Consider the following 16929-nt stretch of genomic DNA (forward strand, 5'->3'; position numbering starts at 1 on the left):
ACAGGAGGAGAATGAGACAGGTGAAGGTATGCAGCGCGTGGACAGGAGGGGAATGAGACAGGTGAAGGTATGCAGCGCGTGGACAGAGAAAGTGAGACAGGTGAAGGTATGCAGCACGTGGACAAGAGGAGAATGAGACAGGTGAAGGTATGCAGCGCGTGGACAGGAGGAGAATGAGACAGGTGAAGGTATGCAGCGAGTGGACAGAGAAAGTGAGACAGGTGAAGGTATACAGTGCGTGGACAGAGGAAGTGAGACAGGTGAAGGTATGCAGCACGTGAACAGAGGAAGTGAGACAGGTGAAGGTATGCAGCGCGTAGACAGAGGAAGTGAGACAGTTGAAGGTATGCAGCGCGTCGACAGAGGATGTGAGACAGGTGAAGATATGCAGCGCGTGGACCGAGGAAGTGAGACAGGTGAAGGTATACAGTGCGTGGACAGAGGAAGTGAGACAGGTGAAGGTATGCAGCGCGTCGACAGAGGATGTGAGAGAGGTGAAGGTATGCAGCGCGTGGACAGAGGAAGTGAGACAGGTGAAGGTATGCAGCGCATGGACAGTAGGAGAATGAGACAGGTGATGGTATGCAGCATGTCGACAGAGGGAGTGAGACAGGTGAAGGTATGCAGCGAGTGTACAGGAGGAGAATGAGACAGGTGAAGGTATGCAGCGCGTGGACAGAGGAAGTGAGACAGGTGAAGGTATGCAGCACGTGAACAGAGGATGTGAGACAGGTGAAGGTATGCAGCGCGTGGACAGAGGAAGTGAGACAGGTGAAGGTATGCAGCGCGTCGACAGAGGATGTGAGACAGGTGAAGATATGCAGCGCGTGGACAGAGGAAGTGAGACAGGTGAAGGTATGCAGCGCGTGGACAGGAGGCGAACGAGACAGGTGAAGGTATGCAGCGCGTGGATAGGAGGAGAATGAGACAGGTGAAGGTATGCAGCGCGTGGATAGGAGGAGAATGAGACAGGTGAAGGTATACAGCGCGTGGACAGAGGAAGTGAGACAGGTGAAGGTATGCAGCACGTGGACAGAGGAAGTGAGACAGGTGAAGGTATGCAGCGCGTGGACAGGAGGAGAATGAGACAGGTGAAGGTATGCAGCGCGTGTACAGGAGGAGAATGAGACAGGTGAAGGTATGCAGCGCTTGGACAGGAGGAGAATGAGACAGGTGAAGGTATGCAGCGCGTGGACAGAGGGAGTGAGACAGGTGAAGGTATGCAGCGCGTGGACAGGAGGAGAATGAGACAGATGAAGGTATGTCGCGAGTGGACAGAGGAAGTGAGACAGGTGAAGGTATGCAGCGTGTGGACAGAGGATGTGAGACAGGTGAAGGTATGTAGCGGGTGGACAGAGGGAGAGTGGTGGGATGGGTGGAATCAAGGCAGGCATGCTGTGGAACTGAGATCAAGCGGAGGGCAAATTCACGAGTATTGACGGAAGGAGGGGTAATATGGAAGGCAGTCATGAGGGGTGGAGATGAGAGTTAGAGTGACTAGGAATATGGGAAAGTGGGTGGTGTGTAAGGTCGTGGAGAGACGAGAAAGAGACAACGTGTGTGAGAGAAGGGGGAAGGAAATGGGGAGAGAGAAGGTGAGTGAAATAAGAGAGGGGGTAAGGAGTGGAGAGGGTGGAAGGGAGGGAGAGGGAAAGGTGAGGGAGAGGAGAAAGGAGAGGGAGGAAAGAGAGGGGGAAAGTGAAAGGGAACAAGAGGAAGAGGCAAGAACAAGCGTGTGATCGACGGAGAAGTGAGAAAGAAGGAAGGCAAATGGAGAAAGTGATTGAAATAGTGAGGACGAGGAGGTGAGGGAGGAAGCAAGAGGGAAGGGACTCCTGAGAGCAAGGGGGAAGAGTGTGGAATCAGTTAATGGCGGGGTGGAAGAGACAGGAAACAAGAAAGGGGTGGTGAGAGAGAGGAAATAGAGAGAGTGGGAGGCGAGGAGGATGAATGAGGGTGGCAAGTGAGGGGAAGGTAAGGGGGGAGTTGAGAAAAGGGGGTGTGAGGAGTTGAGAGAGGGGGAAGTGATATAAAGGGGAGGGGAGTTGAGAGGGTGGTGTGAGAGGGGAGTTGAGATATGGGGAAAGAAGAGAGGAGGAAGGCAATAAAGAGGAGAGGGGAAGGGAGGGGGTGAGAGAGGGGGAGGAGAGGGAGAGAGAGTGGGGAGGGGAGGGGAGGTGAGGGAGAAAGTGGGGAGGGGAGGGGAGGTGAGGGAGAGAGTGGGGAGGGGAAGGGAGGTGGGGGAGAGAGTGGGGAGGGCAAGGGCGGTGGTGGAGAGAGTGGGGAGGGGAAGGGAGGTGGGGGAGAGAGTGGGGAGGGAAGGGGAGGTGGGAGAGTGAGTGGGGAGGGGAGGGGAGGTGGGAGTGAGAGTGGGGAGGGGAAGGGAGGTGGGAGAGAGAGTGGGGAGGGGAGGTGGGGGAGAGAGTGGGGAGGGGAGGGGAGGTGGGGGGAGAAGTGGGGAAGGGAAGGGAGGTGAGGGAGAGAGGGGTAGGGGAAGGGAGGTGGGGGGAGAGAGGGGGGAGGGGAAGGGAGGTGGGGGGAGAGAGGGGGGAGGGGAAGGGTGAGGGGGGAGTGGGGAGGGGAAGGGAGGTGGGGGGAGAGAGGGGAAGGGGAACGGAGGTGGGGGGAGAGAGGGGGAGGGGAAGGGTGAGGGGGGAGTGGGGAGGGGAAGGGAGGTGGGGGAGAGAGTGGGGAGAGGAAAGGTGGGAGAGAGAGTGGGGTGGGGAGGTGGGGAGAGAGTGGGGAAGGGAAGGGAGGTGGGAGAGAGAGTGGGGAGGGGAGGTGGGGGAGAGAGTGGGGAGGGGAGGGGAGGTGGGGGAGAGAGTGGGGAGGGGAAGGGAGGTGGGGGGAGATAGTGGGGAGGGGAAGGGAGGTGGGGGGAGAGAGTGGGGAGGGGAAGGGTGAGGGGGAGTGGGGAGGGGAGGGGAGGTGGGGGGAGAGAGTGGGGAGGGGAGGGGAGGTGGGGGAGAGAGTGGGGAGGGGAGGGGAGGTGGGGGAGAGAGTGGGGAGGGGAAGGGAGGTGGGGGGAGATAGTGGGGAGGGGAAGGGAGGTGGGGGGAGAGAGTGGGGAGGGGAAGGGTGAGGGGGAGTGGGGAGGGGAGGGGAGGTGGGGGGAGAGAGTGGGGAGCGGAGGGGAGGTGGGGGAGAGAGTGGGGAGGGGAGGGGAGGTGGGGGGAGAGTGGGGAGGGGAGGGGAGGGGAGGTGTGGGGAGGGGAAGGGAGGTGAGGGAGAGAGTGGGGAGGGGAAGGGAGGTGAGGGAGAGAGTGGGGAGGGGAAGGGAGGGGGGAGAGTAGGGAAAGATTAAGGTGATGATTAGTAAAACCAGGCACCCAAGTTGATGGGCGTGGAAACATTAGGAGGTTAGAGGACCAAGAGGGCAAATGATAATGTACACACACACACACACACACACACACACACACACACACACACAAGGGGTGATTGATAAGTTTGTGGTCTAAGGGAGAAGGAGTCAATTTTAGAAAACCTAGCACATTTATTTTTCCTACATTTACACACTTAGTCCAGCGGTCGTGGAGCATACGGATCCTTTCTTTGTAGAAGTCGGCGTCTTGGACCTCCAGAAGTGGTCCACAGCAGGGGTGGTTGGTAAGTTCGTGTCCTAAGGTAGAAGGAGATGAGGAGAAACTTCAAACTTTCTGCATTTTCACTCAAAGAGTTGAACTGCTCGTGCATGTAACGAGAGCTGTATAACTCATCTCCTTCTACCTTAGGCCATAAACTTATCAATCACCCCTGATGTGGACCACTTCTACAAAGAAGGGATCCGTATGCTCCACGACTGCTGGACTAAGTGTGTACATGTAGGAGGACAATGTTGAAAAATAAATGTGCTAGGTTTTCTAAAATTAACTCCGTCTTCCTTAGGCCATGAACTTATCAATCACAGTGTGTGTGTGTGTGTGTGTGTGTGTGTGTGTGTGTGTGTGTGTGTATCTATAGATAGAGAGAGAGAGAGAGCGGGAGAACAGCAGAAGTGGAAGATGGATTGGAGGAACAACAAAAGGGAAAAAAAAGGACTGTATTTAAACAAAGTTTGGGAATTTCAAGAAGAAGAATGAAATGGGGAAAGAAAATCTAGAGAAAGAGGAAAGTGAAAGATTGCTGAATGTTCTCACCTCTCTGGAGGTGGTTGGCTCCATCTGCAGGATATCATGACCTAAGCTGAGCAGAAGTCTGAAAGTCTCTTCACGAGCGTCAATTTCCGCCCGGAGCTGCTGGTGCTGGTTTAGTTTTAAATCAGTCATGGAGCTGTTCCGGGTGGTCTCCTCCACTTTCATCTCCCTCATCAAACCGGTCGACCAGGAGAAGTAATCCCGCACCTAGGAGACACAAAGTCCAAAGAGAAAGAAAGCTTGATAACTATTTCTCTGACAAGAAATCATTCTTTTCCCAAGGTGACTTAGAAAATACTTATTTTGTGCAATCACATTTCTAGATCAGAGAAGTGCAGCAGATGGCTCAAATTTCTGCTGAACTGACTTGATGCAGAGTTTATTCAGCTTGTCCTGTGCTGAAACACAAGCCATTATATATCAGTAACACTCAAATAACTGAGATTAGAACCTGAATCAGCTTGTCCTGTGCTGAAACACAAGCCATTATAATCAGTAACACTCAAATAACTGAGATTAGAATCTGAATCAGCTTTACTATCACCAGCAAAGGTTGTGAAATTTGTTAACTTAGCAGCAGCAATACAATGCAATACATGATAAATATAGGGAAAAAACTGAATTACAGTATCTATGTGTAAGTATTAAATAGTTACATTGAAATAAGGAGTTCAAAAACAGAAATAAAAAAGTAGCGAGACAGTGTTCATGTTTTAAGGTAGGAGAAAAGGGTAAAACTAGGAACCCAAGTTGGTGGGAGGTTAGAGGACCAAGAACGGAGGAAGAGGGCAAATGATAATATATAGAGAGAAATCGGATGGCAGAGCGGAAGAAGCTGTTCTTGAATGGCTGAGTGTGTGCCTTTAGGCTCCTGTACCTCCTTCCTGAGGGTAGCAATGAGAACAAGGCATGACCTGGGTGATGGGGGTCCTTAATGATGGATGCCACCTTCCTGATTCATGGCTCCTTGAAGATGTCCTGGGTACTACAGGGGCTAGTACCCATGAGGAGGCTGACGAATTTCACAACTTTCTACAGCCTACTTCAACCCTATGCATTAGCCTCCACCACCCCACCCCCATACCAGACGGTAATGCAGCCAATCAGAATGCTCTCTATGGTACATTGGTACAAGTTTTTGAGTGTTTTAGGTGACAAACCACATCTCCTCAAACTCCTAAACACTGCCTTGGCTTCTTTGTCCTGTAGCTGTATCGATATGTTGGGACCAGGTTAGATCCTCAGAGATCTTGACACCCAGGAACTTGAAACTGCTCACTCTCTTCACTTCTGATCCCTCTAGGAGGATAGGTTCGTGTTCCCTCGTCTTACCCTTCCTGAAGACCACGATCAGCTCTTTGGTCTTGCTGATGCTGGGTGCAAGGTTGTTGCTGTGACACCACTCCACTAGCTGATATATCTTGTTCCCGTATGCCCTCTTGTCACCATCTGAGATTCTGCCAACAATGGTTGTACCATCACAAATTTACAGATGGTATTTGAGCTATGCCTAGCCACACAGTCATGGGTATAGAGAGAGTAGATCAGTGTAAGCACACACCCCTGAGATGTGCCAGTGATGATTGTCAGTGAAATTATGGAGATGTTATTTCCAGTCTGCACAGATTGTGGTCTTCTGGTTAGGAAGTTGAGGATCCAGTTGTTGAGGAAGGTTCTGGAGCTTTTCGATCTGGACTGTAGTAATGATGGTGTCAAGTTATAGTCACACGGTGCATGAGTTAAACTTTTCAGAGATGTTATTCGGCTATTTATATATGAGATTGCCCTGGAACTGCTGTACAATTTGTCCTCCTGCTCTTTCTCAGAGTTTTATCAATTTCATCCTATCCCCACCCCCAGATCATAACCCCAACCCCATGTATTCATCCCAGATAGAGCTGCTGCCTTATCAAAGGTGCCATTCCCTAGATAAACTGGGACCCTGTCTGCCTTCTCTGATGGACAGATTTCAAGAGGAGCAGGCAATCTCTACCTATTCCCTGGACATTCTCAAGCCATGAAACTACATCATTGCTTCATTGTTCATTGGCGTTTGCAAGCTTCTACCATGTACAAAGTGGCAGGTACTCTTGTTTTAATATACTTCCAATGTGACCACACCTCATAAAAACAAATCGCACTGCATTAATATTAATCTTGTTATTTTCCACTTCTGCAACTTCCACTCCAGTCGTACTCACCTGTACCAGGAACCGTTGGATCTTACAGGCCTTCTCCAGGGATTCCCTTCGCTGGTCCACTTTACTCCTGAGACTCTCCCAGTTCTCCACCACTGCCGTCTGCTTGGCCTGCAGGACTGCGCTCTGCTCTGTCGTGCACCTGTGCAGTACCCCATCAGCTGCATCCAGCAGTTCCTGCATCTGAGATCACAGGGAAACTAGTTCTCAACCTCTTTATCTGAGCCTTACTGACACAAACAGCTCTCAGTCTCAGTACAGCACCTCTCTTCACCTCCAAATGCAGGTGTGGCTAATCCCTGTACCATCAGCAAGTGGGAGACGGAAACTTTCTGACAGGCTGTGGAAGGTAGGACCAACCAGAGCTTCTAACGTACGGACACGTACGGTGAAAAGTGAATCTGCAAACAAGAGCCTTAGAGTGTGCAGCAAGGACGCTGTGAAACGGAGAGGGAGAGTGGGGGCAGAGGACGGGGGCAGAGGAGAGCAGAGCAGAGGGGAGAGAGGAGGGTAGAGGGGGAATTGGAGGAGGGAAGGGGGAGAAGGTAGAGGTCAGAAGGGGAGAGGGTAGTGGTCAGGAGTGGTGAGGGGGGTGAGAGGGGAGTGATGAGGGAGGCGAGGGAGGAGGGAGGAAGAGGGGGGAAGAGAGAGGAGGGAGGTAGAGAAGGAGGGGGAGAGAGGAGGAGAGAGAGAGGCAAGCTGGGGAGAAGGGAACTTCCTAACAATTGTTCATTTTCACTGTCGTCTGTTTCTGACATCCCCAAGCCTGGGTGCTTGAAACCTCAGTGAGCAGAAAAGTGTCTGAACTGTCTTACTGCTTATTTCTTGCCAACTACCCGTGACAAAAATCACAGCTTTTTGAACAAAAACACATGCAACTGATGCTATTTAAAAGCTTTTGCTCTAAGCACAGTGTAGTGTTCGATGGCCACACAAGTACACCCGACTGACCCTAGTTTGAAACTGTTCGGCAACGATCACCTGTCCCAATTAAGTGGCATACTCTCCCAAATAAACAAAGAGAATCTTGGCTACTTTCTGGATTAACTTTTGTTCTTTAAGAGTTGTCCCAAATAAATGGCTGCCCCAATTAACCACAGTCCATTGTGTATTATTTTGAACCATGATTTGAGAGAGAAGGATACAGCACTGAGACATCATCAGATAATGGATTTCTGCTACAGAATGGATGCCCTCCTCCCGGCCGGTGTAAGGGACAGGAATGCACATCAATCTAGCCCTATCTCCTGTCCATATACCTCTCACCGCTCCATTCTAACGGCTGGCAAGATGTGATATAAAGTTAAGTGCCATCAACCTGTTGCTCAACTCCCAACAGCTCATGCTCCAGTGCTTCATGTACACGCAGCTGTGCCTGAACACTCCGCAGGTCCCTTGCAATCTCATCAGGGATGCTTTTCGACTTCCCCTGGAGAGACGGAAACAAGGGACAAATGAGAGAATACACTTTGCATTTCACCGATTAGAGCTCCCATTGCTCCATTGTATTTATAGATGTATTTAATACTCTCATGTGTGCTGTCGACTATGCGAGCTATATGTAAGCAGGGACTTTCATTGCCATCTGGTGCATATGACAATAAACTTACCATGGTTAAGACTGCCAAAGCAGTTTGGAGAATTTCAGCAGAGGAACCAACAGGCTGAACCTGTGGAGCAGTCACATTTTCAAATAAGCTCTCCTCGGTCTCCCAGCAGGGTACAGCTATTGATTTTAACCAAAGTTCCTTCCGATGACAAATTCTGCCATCTTCATCAGGGATCTCTGCTCCAGTGGTATATCTACGCCCGTCATCCATCCCTCCTGATTGGTTAGTCCTCATCTAATCGGGTTTCCACTGTCCCACTTTGTTTATGATCGAATTCCAGTACCTTCATCTTTATTAAGATTCTTTCTCCCCAGTTTAATTTCAATTGCTCCCTTTGCTGGACAGTCCCAAAAGCCATTGGTGCGGGCGGACAATGGTGGCATGTATACCACCAGACTAGACATGCCCAGGCATCATCCTTGATGAAGATGGCAGAGTTTGTCATCGCTCCATCAGTTAAAATCAATACTTGAACCTGGCTGGAAGCCAGAGAAAAGTTTATTCATCATATACGCCAGGAAAGCACAAGATCCTTTTTTAGCCACATTTTCAGTTTTCCCAAAATATCACCTTGTCATGTCGCAAAATGCCCAAAGCTCCTACCTCAATGTGGGTCAGAGCATCGGCCAGGTCTTGGACACACTTGTGAAATTCCACAGCATCACACAGTCTTTGGCCCCGATTCCGAATTCGCTCCCGCAAACTGTTCCATAAACCCCTACAACGTTGGAAAAGATTACAATATTCATGGCCCTATCATACCGTCAATGACATGTGGCAGTAGAAATAGAAAAAGGTGATCTGATTGTTCACAATTCTCAGTTACACAGTAAGAGAATGTGCCCCTTTACAACACGCTGCACCCCCACCCCCCTGCTCACCCTGAGGTATGGTACCCATGACCCCTCACTCACCTTTCTCAATTTCAGATTCAATATTCTACTATTACCCTTTTCAGTCAATAAGCAGCCTGCACTACCCGACTTCATTGATGCAGCCGTCACCCACTTCACACAAACAGTCGGCAAGATGTACTTTATGAAGTCCTTCAGTTAGTTACAAGAATTGCAAATCAGGGAGGTCAGGTAAAATTTCTATGGGTTCCAGCACATGTAGGGGTGAAGGGGAATGAGAGGGTGGATGAGTTGGCAAAGAGGGTGTTAATGAAAGAAAATGTGGAAATGCACATTAGTATCAGTAAAGCAGAGGTTAAGTGTGTAATCTGGGAAAAAGTCAACCGAATGTGGCATGAAAGATGGGACAGGGAGGGGAAAGGGAGGCATTTATATCAAATACAAAAGAGTGTTGCAGTTACTAGGGAAGGTAATGGATACAGAAGAGAGGAAATTGTGTGGACTAGGTTAAGGCTGGGGCACTGTGCATTAAACAAAACATTGAAAATGATAGGGAAACACCAGACAGGATTGTGTGAGGAATGTCAGGAAGAGGAGTCAGTAGAACATGTAGTTCTGAGTTGCAGGAAGTATGGGATACAGAGAGAGATGATGAGAAATAAATTAAGGGAGTTGGGGATGCAGGAATACACATTAAAAGGGTTGCTGGGCATGGGTGAGAGAGCACAAGTCCGGGTATTTTTAGCGTTTTTAAGGGGCACGGGGTTTTTTATAGAATATGACGAATAAACAGGAATAGGATACTAGGATGGTCAAAGATGGGAGGGTGAAGTGTAGGTTTGTATATATGTGTGTGTGTGTGTGTGTGATTGGGTGAAGGGATTTAGAATGTATGTCTAGTGCACATTCTGGAGCAGAGGGTGGCGGTAATGCACCATTAAGCTGGATGCCAACCGCTGTAAAACAAGATACAGACAGACAGATATCTCCTTACTCCTAAAGGGAACGTCATTTTGACCCTGCTTCTCACTCCCAGAAATAGAATCTATGATTCACGGATAAGTTGTAAGGGAACTGGGAGGGCGTTTATCTTTGACATCGCACAGTACCCTCAGGGGCTCGGACTAGCACAGCACATAGAGCTGCTGTCTGTCAGCTCCAGCGCCCTGGCCTGTGTAGTGTTTGCACCTTATCCCCTTTGTGACCGAATGGATTTCCTCCAGTTTCCTGCACACTTTACAATGACGTGCGGGTAAATGGCCAACACAGATTGACCCTCGTGATGGGTTCTGAAGGAGCTGATGGGAATGTCAGGAGAACAGATTCCTGGGAAAACTGGTGGAACACTGGGACTGCTCTGTGTGTCACCACAGACCTGGCTGAACCACCTCCTTCCATCTCACATGAGAATACTCACCTCAACGTATTCTTTCTCTGCACAATTTCCTCGGACTCCAGCTGCCCTTTATCAATGAGTGTGTTCACTAAGGTCTCGCAACCTTGGATTCTTTCTTCACCAGCCTCCACTTGGTGCTGGAAATTTTCAAGCAATGCCTTCAGGCGCTAACAAGGCAAAACAGCAGAGTAAAGTGATGTTGTCACACTGCCTGATGCATACTTTTTATTAACAGTGAATACTGCAGGGGCTGGTAAATGAAATTTGAAACCACACAAAAACTCATCAGGTGGGAACATTTGAGGATAGTAGATCTCTTATTGAGAGTTAATTGGCATCTGGATAATACGAGATAAACACCAAATGAAACAAACATTTTGCACTCTCAAGCTTCTTTCATGATAGTGAAGTGACATGTTGTATGACATGAGTGATCATGGTCTTTCCATGACCAAGATTGTTCTTGGAAAATTTTTCTACAGAAGCGGTTTTCCATTGCCTTCTTCTGGGCAGTGTCTTTACAAGACGGGTGACCCCAGCCATTATCAATACTCCTCAGAGACTGTCTGCCTGTCGTCAGTGGTCACATAACCAGGACTTGTGATATGTACCAGTTGCTCATACGACCGTCCACCACCTGCTCCCAGGGCTTCACGTGACCCTGATCAGGGTGGGGTGGAAATGATACCAAACAGGTGCTACACCTTGCCCAAGGGTGACCTGCAGGCTAACCGAGTGAAAGAGCACCTTACACCTCCTTTGATAGAGACATATCTCCACCCTGCCACCTGGAAATAACCTGTGCAGTTTTAAAATCTAAAGGAAAATATTTTGAATCGGAAGTTGATAATGTTTAGGGCATCTGCAGTGTTTCTGGGATTGAGACTGTCTGGCTCATAGAACTTGTCTCTCTTCAATGTCATTATTTCTTTTCTCATGCTGTCATTTGCTTAATTTTGGTTTGTTTCTGTCCCCGATTTAATATTATTACCCTTGGGATGTTCCTTTACTTCCTCTGACAAAATAATTTGCCAAGTCCTGTTTTGGTTGTCGTTCCAGTACTGTACTTGCCCTCTTTTCTGTAATAAAGTTGTAATTTTTGACACTGTTTTTCATATTCCTTACAATTTTTCCTATTTTCTAGATCTTACCATCTGTTTTGATGTTTATACTTGTTATCGGAACTTTACATTTATATCAACTGGGCAGATGTAACAATGGACCCTTCATTGTTTTTTCATGTTGATCCTTTTCAGACCAGTAAAAAGAAAGGAGTGCTGACCTACCTCTGCTGAATTACTAATCTCTGAAGCATCAACCTCAATAATCACACTTAATGCTCCTTTGCCACTGAGATAATTTAGGATTTTTTCCACTGATTCCTTTCCAGCTCCTGCCACTCTTGTGTGTGGAGATGGGGCCAAATTTCATGACTTCTAAAAAGTAAACTGTTCTTTTCTTTCAGGGAGTCAAACCAGAATATATTACATCTTCTGACTGGAAACAGACTTGCAGGGGTGACACAAATCTAGTGCTCAGAGTTAGGGCCTGTGAAGTTGTCCGTACACGGTTTCATAGTTGAGGGAACAATTCACTCTCAACTTTGAGAAGCTCTTAATATACACTCCTTCACAGAATGTGGGTGCTGCTGGCAGAGCAGCCCTTACTGTCCATTCAGAATTTTGGGGATAAGGTTCCTGGATTTAAAAACAGGACAATGAAAAAGTGGTGCAATATTTCCAAGCGATGACAGTGTACGACTTGGAGGGGAAGTTGCAAAGGGTTTGCTAAATGCCTGTTGCTTGTCTTTCTGATGGATAGGGCTCCATGGAATGCAATGTTAGCATAGTCTTGGCAGGAAATTACTGTGAGTTTTGTAGATGGAACACAATGTAGCCATAGTAAGTGTGATGGATCATGGTGTATGAACAGACTTTATCCTGAATAAATGTCGAACACCCAGGTTGGAGCTGCATTCTTTCAAGCAATTTGAGAATATTCAGTCAGATTCTTAACTTGCACATTGCAGAAGACAGAAAGGGTTTGAAGAAGTGGAATGTCATCCCTTACTTTTGGATACCCTGCTTCTGAACTGTTCTGGTAATGAACACATTTACCAGCTGGTCCAGCGAAGTTCCAGGTCAATACCAGTCCCAGGATATTGACAGTGGTGACTGTCAATTGGGAGTGCTTAGAGTCTCTCATATTGAATATGGTCCATGACCCTTGTTGGCCCAAGCATAAAATCTGCTTCACTTACTGAAGAATCGTGAATGGAACTAGACAGTGTAATCACCAGTGATTAATGTCACTTGTGACAGACTTAAATTCAATGGAGAAACAGCTGATCCAACAGATGGGCCAAAGAAGTAACCAGAGAAATTCCCAGTGATCCACTGATGAATAAATTTCTTTCTGCACGGAATGTTTTCCCCTCAATTCCTATTGATCTCAGATTTATTGGAAATCCTTAATATCACAATTGGTCACATGCTATGTTGCAGTCAAGGCCTCTTGCACTTCATTATTGGAAGTGACAGCGACTTTGATCAAGGCTATGATAAGTTCTGCAGCCAAGTAGTCATGGTAAACTGACTATTGGAGAGCAAATGCCACCTGATTAATATTGTCAAAAACACCTCTATCAGCTAACTGATCATTGAGGCTCGACTTAATTTGCTGCTGGAAGGCAAACTTCCATACTGCAAGTAATCGGCAGAGATGGAGCTGTGTAGAGGAGTGATGGCTGGATTTTCATCACATTTCTAGTTATCTGTACATTTTCAGAGTCTGGCCATTGTTGCTAAGGTTAATATTTGTTACCCTTTCCTATTTGTCTTCCAGTTGGTGGTAAGCTTGTTTCCATGAACTATTGCAATTCTTCAGGTAAAGGGACCTCCCACTACTGAGTACGGAGTTTCAAGACTTAGAATAGATTAGATTTAGATCCAGCAATGATGTAAGAAGAACAATATTTGTCCAAGTCAGAATGGTGTTTAACATGAAGATGGCTCAATGTGACTGCTACCCTAGTACATTTCAGTGGGAGACACTGAAGAGGGACGGGGGTTTGGGAAATGCTGTTGGAACAGCCCATGTCAATAAATGCTGTGCATTTTTATAGAAAGTACATGCAGAAGCCAAAGTGCAGGGAATGAATGTTTAGGGTGGATTGCTTTGTCCACAATGGTTCACTGCGACTGGGGCTTACTTTGGATGGCAAACATTCACAACAATCCTGACTTGCGCTATGTAGATGCTAGCCAGGCTCCTGCGATCAGGTAGGTGAGTCACTCACTGGAGGAGTCACAGACTCTGAGCTGCTCTTGTGATCGCACGGGCTATGAGCTGTTCCAGTCAGGTCAGAGGTAACCCCAGGATATTGATGGTGAAAATTCAGCAATGGTGATGTGAATGAGTAACTCATATAGAAGGTTAGAAACACTGCTTGGCACAGGTGCTACTTCTCAGCCCAACCTGAATGTTGCCTAAGTCCTGCATTAGGCAGGCATGGCCTACTTCATTTATCGAGGAATACCGATTGGAAGTGCATATTGAACAAAACCTGGCAAGCTTGTGGAAGGAAGGTCATTACCAAAGCAGTTAAAGATGACTGGGAGGAGTCTGGGGAATATTTACAGTGATACTCTGGGGAATATTTATAGTGATACCGTGGGGAACATTTACAGTGATGCCCTGGGGAATATTTACAGTGATACTCTGGGGAATATTTACAGTGATGCCCTGGGGAATATTTACAGTGATACTCTGGGGAATATTTACAGTGATGCCCTGGGGAATATTTACAGTGATACTCTGGGGAATATTTATAGTGATACCGTGGGGAACATTTACAGTGATGCCCTGGGGAATATTTACAGTGATGCCCTGGGGAATATTTACAGTGATACTCTGGGGAATATTTACAGTGATGCCCTGGGGAATATTTACAGTGATACTCTGGGGAATATTTACAGTGATGCCCTGGGGAATATTTACAGTGATACTCTGGGGAATATTTACAGTGATGCCCTGGGGAACATTTACAGTGATACTCTGGGGAATATTTACAGTGATACCCTGGGGAATATTTACAGTGATGCCCTGGGGAATATTTACAGTGATACCCTGGGGAACATTTACAGTGATACTCTGGGGAATATTTACAGTGATACCCTGGGGAACATTTACAGTGATGCCCTGGGGAATATTTACAGTGATACCCTGGGGAACATTTACAGTGATACTCTGGGGAATATTTACAGTGATACCCCGGGGAATATTTACAGTGTCTGTAAAAAGGAGCGCCTTACACCTCCTTTGCTACCCACCACCCATCAGCAGTGAGTGCATATTTCCAAAGGTGGCAGAAAAGTTGATGGTTCTTACAAAAAATCATTTGGGATACGTATCCTATGTAAAATAGCGGAACTGGAAGTAAAATTGAGGTGAGTAGGAGGCGAAAATAAACATTTAGAAATCTTAGTGGTGATGGAGCTGTGGGAAATGTAATGGGAATGCATTCAAAGTTATAGGTACAGAACTACTTTTACCAGGACATGCTGGTGGTCATTTCCATAATCCTCAGAGCTGGCTGCCTGCAGCTGCTGTGTGACCCATTCCTCAAGTTCCTCCAGTTCTCGTAGGCATTTGTATAAAACCAGCGTCTCTTCCAGCTTCTGCATCCTGGGATTGAGAGCATACTTCTTATCAAATTCGCTTCATAATTTCAACGATACATCTATTCCAAATGAAGTGTCCTTGCGTATAGACACTGTTTGAGATGTGACTGGGCTCTAGAAATATCGCAGCTGATGCGCACATGCACACGAAGTTTTATCTACAAGTCACAGAACAGTGATTTATTGTGGGGAAGTTATCTTTGTCACTAATCCAGCACTGACCTGGCTGTTTAATTGAAGTAGCGAGCATCGTTAACTTATATAAAAGGGCAACGTGTCAAAACTGATGATTCAAACTGCAGATTAATGATGTTATAGATAGCATAAAGGATTGTTTTAAGCATGACATAGGTCAGTTGGAAATTATGGGGGGATCCCATGCCAAATAGAATTTAATTAATACGGCACAATAGTGTAGTGCGTTAGCACAGTGCTTTGCAGTACGAGTGACGTGGGTACATTTCCCACCTCTGCCTGTAAGGAGTTTGTACGTTCGTCCCCGTGACCAAGTGGGTTTCCTCCCACAGTCCAAAGTTGAATCAGTTGGTAGATTAATTGGTCATTGTAAATTGTCCTGTGATTAGGCGAGGGTTAACTTACAAGATCGCTGGGCGGCTGGGCTGGAAGTGCTGGGAGGGCCTATTCCTCACTGTGGTCTCGATAAATAAATAAATGCAAGGTGAAGCACTTTGGGAAGGAAAACAAGGATAGGACGTATACAGTAAATTGTAGGGACCAATGAACGTTGGAGAACGGAGGGTACCTGAAGATATCAGTCCTACAACTGGCAGCACAGATGGATAATATGTAGAAGAAGACATGCAGTATGCCTGCTATTATTGCCGATGGAAGAGAATACAAGAGCGAGGAGGGTATGTGGCACATTTATTGGTTCAGCCACACTGGAATATTGTGTATTTCTGGTTGCTGCTCTCCAGGAAGCATGTAATTATGCTGGAAAGGCTGCAAAGGAGATTACCAGGATGTTAGAGCAGAAGGACAAACTGCTGGAGAAACTGGTGGCATCTGTGGGGGGGGGGCGGGACAGTCTACATTTTCGGTCAAGACCCTTTATCTGAGCAGGCCTGACAGGACATTTTCCTGCACAGATGCTGCCCAGTCTGTCGAGTTCCTTGCACAGATTGCTTTTTGCTCCAGATCCCAGTATCTGCAGTCTCTCATGTCTCTGTTTCAGCAAGATGTTGCCTAGATTGGAGCATTTCAAATAACGAGAGACGGATTAGGCTGGGTTTGATATTTCTGAGCAGAAGATGTTGAGGGATGGCCTGAGAGTGATGGGGCGGGGGGAGATAGTAAAAACTGTGTTCCCGTAGGGGAGATGTTTCCGACATGAAGATAAAGTTTGTCAGAGGTATGTTTGGAGGGGTTTGAGGGATTTTTTTTTCCCCAGAGAGTAGTTAGAGTCTAGAATGTGCTGACTGATCAGGCAGTGGATGCAGGTACTCTCACATGCTTAAGCATCTGGACTTGAATCTCTAGGGCATAGAAACTTTAGTGTGGGAAAGAGCACTATGGATGTGGTAGGCCAGAGGATCTTTTTCTGTGCTGTATGTCCCTATGTCAGGGAGGAGACAAAGAGGATGCGTGGGCTCCCCGTTGACATACCTGAGGATCCAATGCTCTCGCAGCTCCTTTAGTTGCTTACGTAGGTGCTCCTGTGGCTCATCTACCATGTCGAATGTGATGAACCCTCTGAGTGGAAGATCCTGTGAATTTCTTCGCAGTTCCTCAGCGAGAGCGCAGGTGTTCTGGATCTGCCTCTCCACAGCCTGGGGACAGTCAAGGATTAAAGAACGCAATAGAAGTCAGACTTCTACATCATGTAGTGGAATGCTGTAATGTCCAGCACAACTGTGGTACAGGAGGTAAGCCCAGGGTCTGATGACAGATCACACACCTACTGTGTCCTGCAGGTTCGATATTCAGAGAACATGGCAAAAAGCCTCAACTATGGCTGCCACACAGAACCAGACAGGACTGTCAGCATTTGATGAAGAAAGATGGGCTGATGTTGGGGCTTGGCCATTCATTA

At 47.3% G+C, this 16929-nt stretch overlaps 1 protein-coding gene across 1 annotated transcript in view; it reads right to left on the reverse strand.

The window, feature by feature from the left end:
• The window catches only part of sptbn5 (spectrin, beta, non-erythrocytic 5), a 309201-nt gene that overhangs the window by 204995 nt on the left and 87277 nt on the right, over nt 1–16929 (reverse strand). Inside the window, exons 29-35 of the mRNA XM_063053435.1 lie at nt 16503–16666; nt 14748–14880; nt 10216–10361; nt 8548–8662; nt 7653–7763; nt 6338–6517; nt 4140–4343 (exon numbers count right to left, since the gene is read on the reverse strand). Of these exons, the coding sequence (XP_062909505.1) occupies nt 4140–4343; nt 6338–6517; nt 7653–7763; nt 8548–8662; nt 10216–10361; nt 14748–14880; nt 16503–16666 (1053 nt within the window). The remainder of the gene's footprint in view (nt 1–4139; nt 4344–6337; nt 6518–7652; nt 7764–8547; nt 8663–10215; nt 10362–14747; nt 14881–16502; nt 16667–16929) is intronic.

The sequence above is a fragment of the Mobula hypostoma genome, chromosome 1 (assembly GCF_963921235.1).
Source record: "Mobula hypostoma chromosome 1, sMobHyp1.1, whole genome shotgun sequence".
Classification (NCBI taxonomy): Eukaryota; Metazoa; Chordata; class Chondrichthyes; order Myliobatiformes; family Myliobatidae; genus Mobula; species Mobula hypostoma.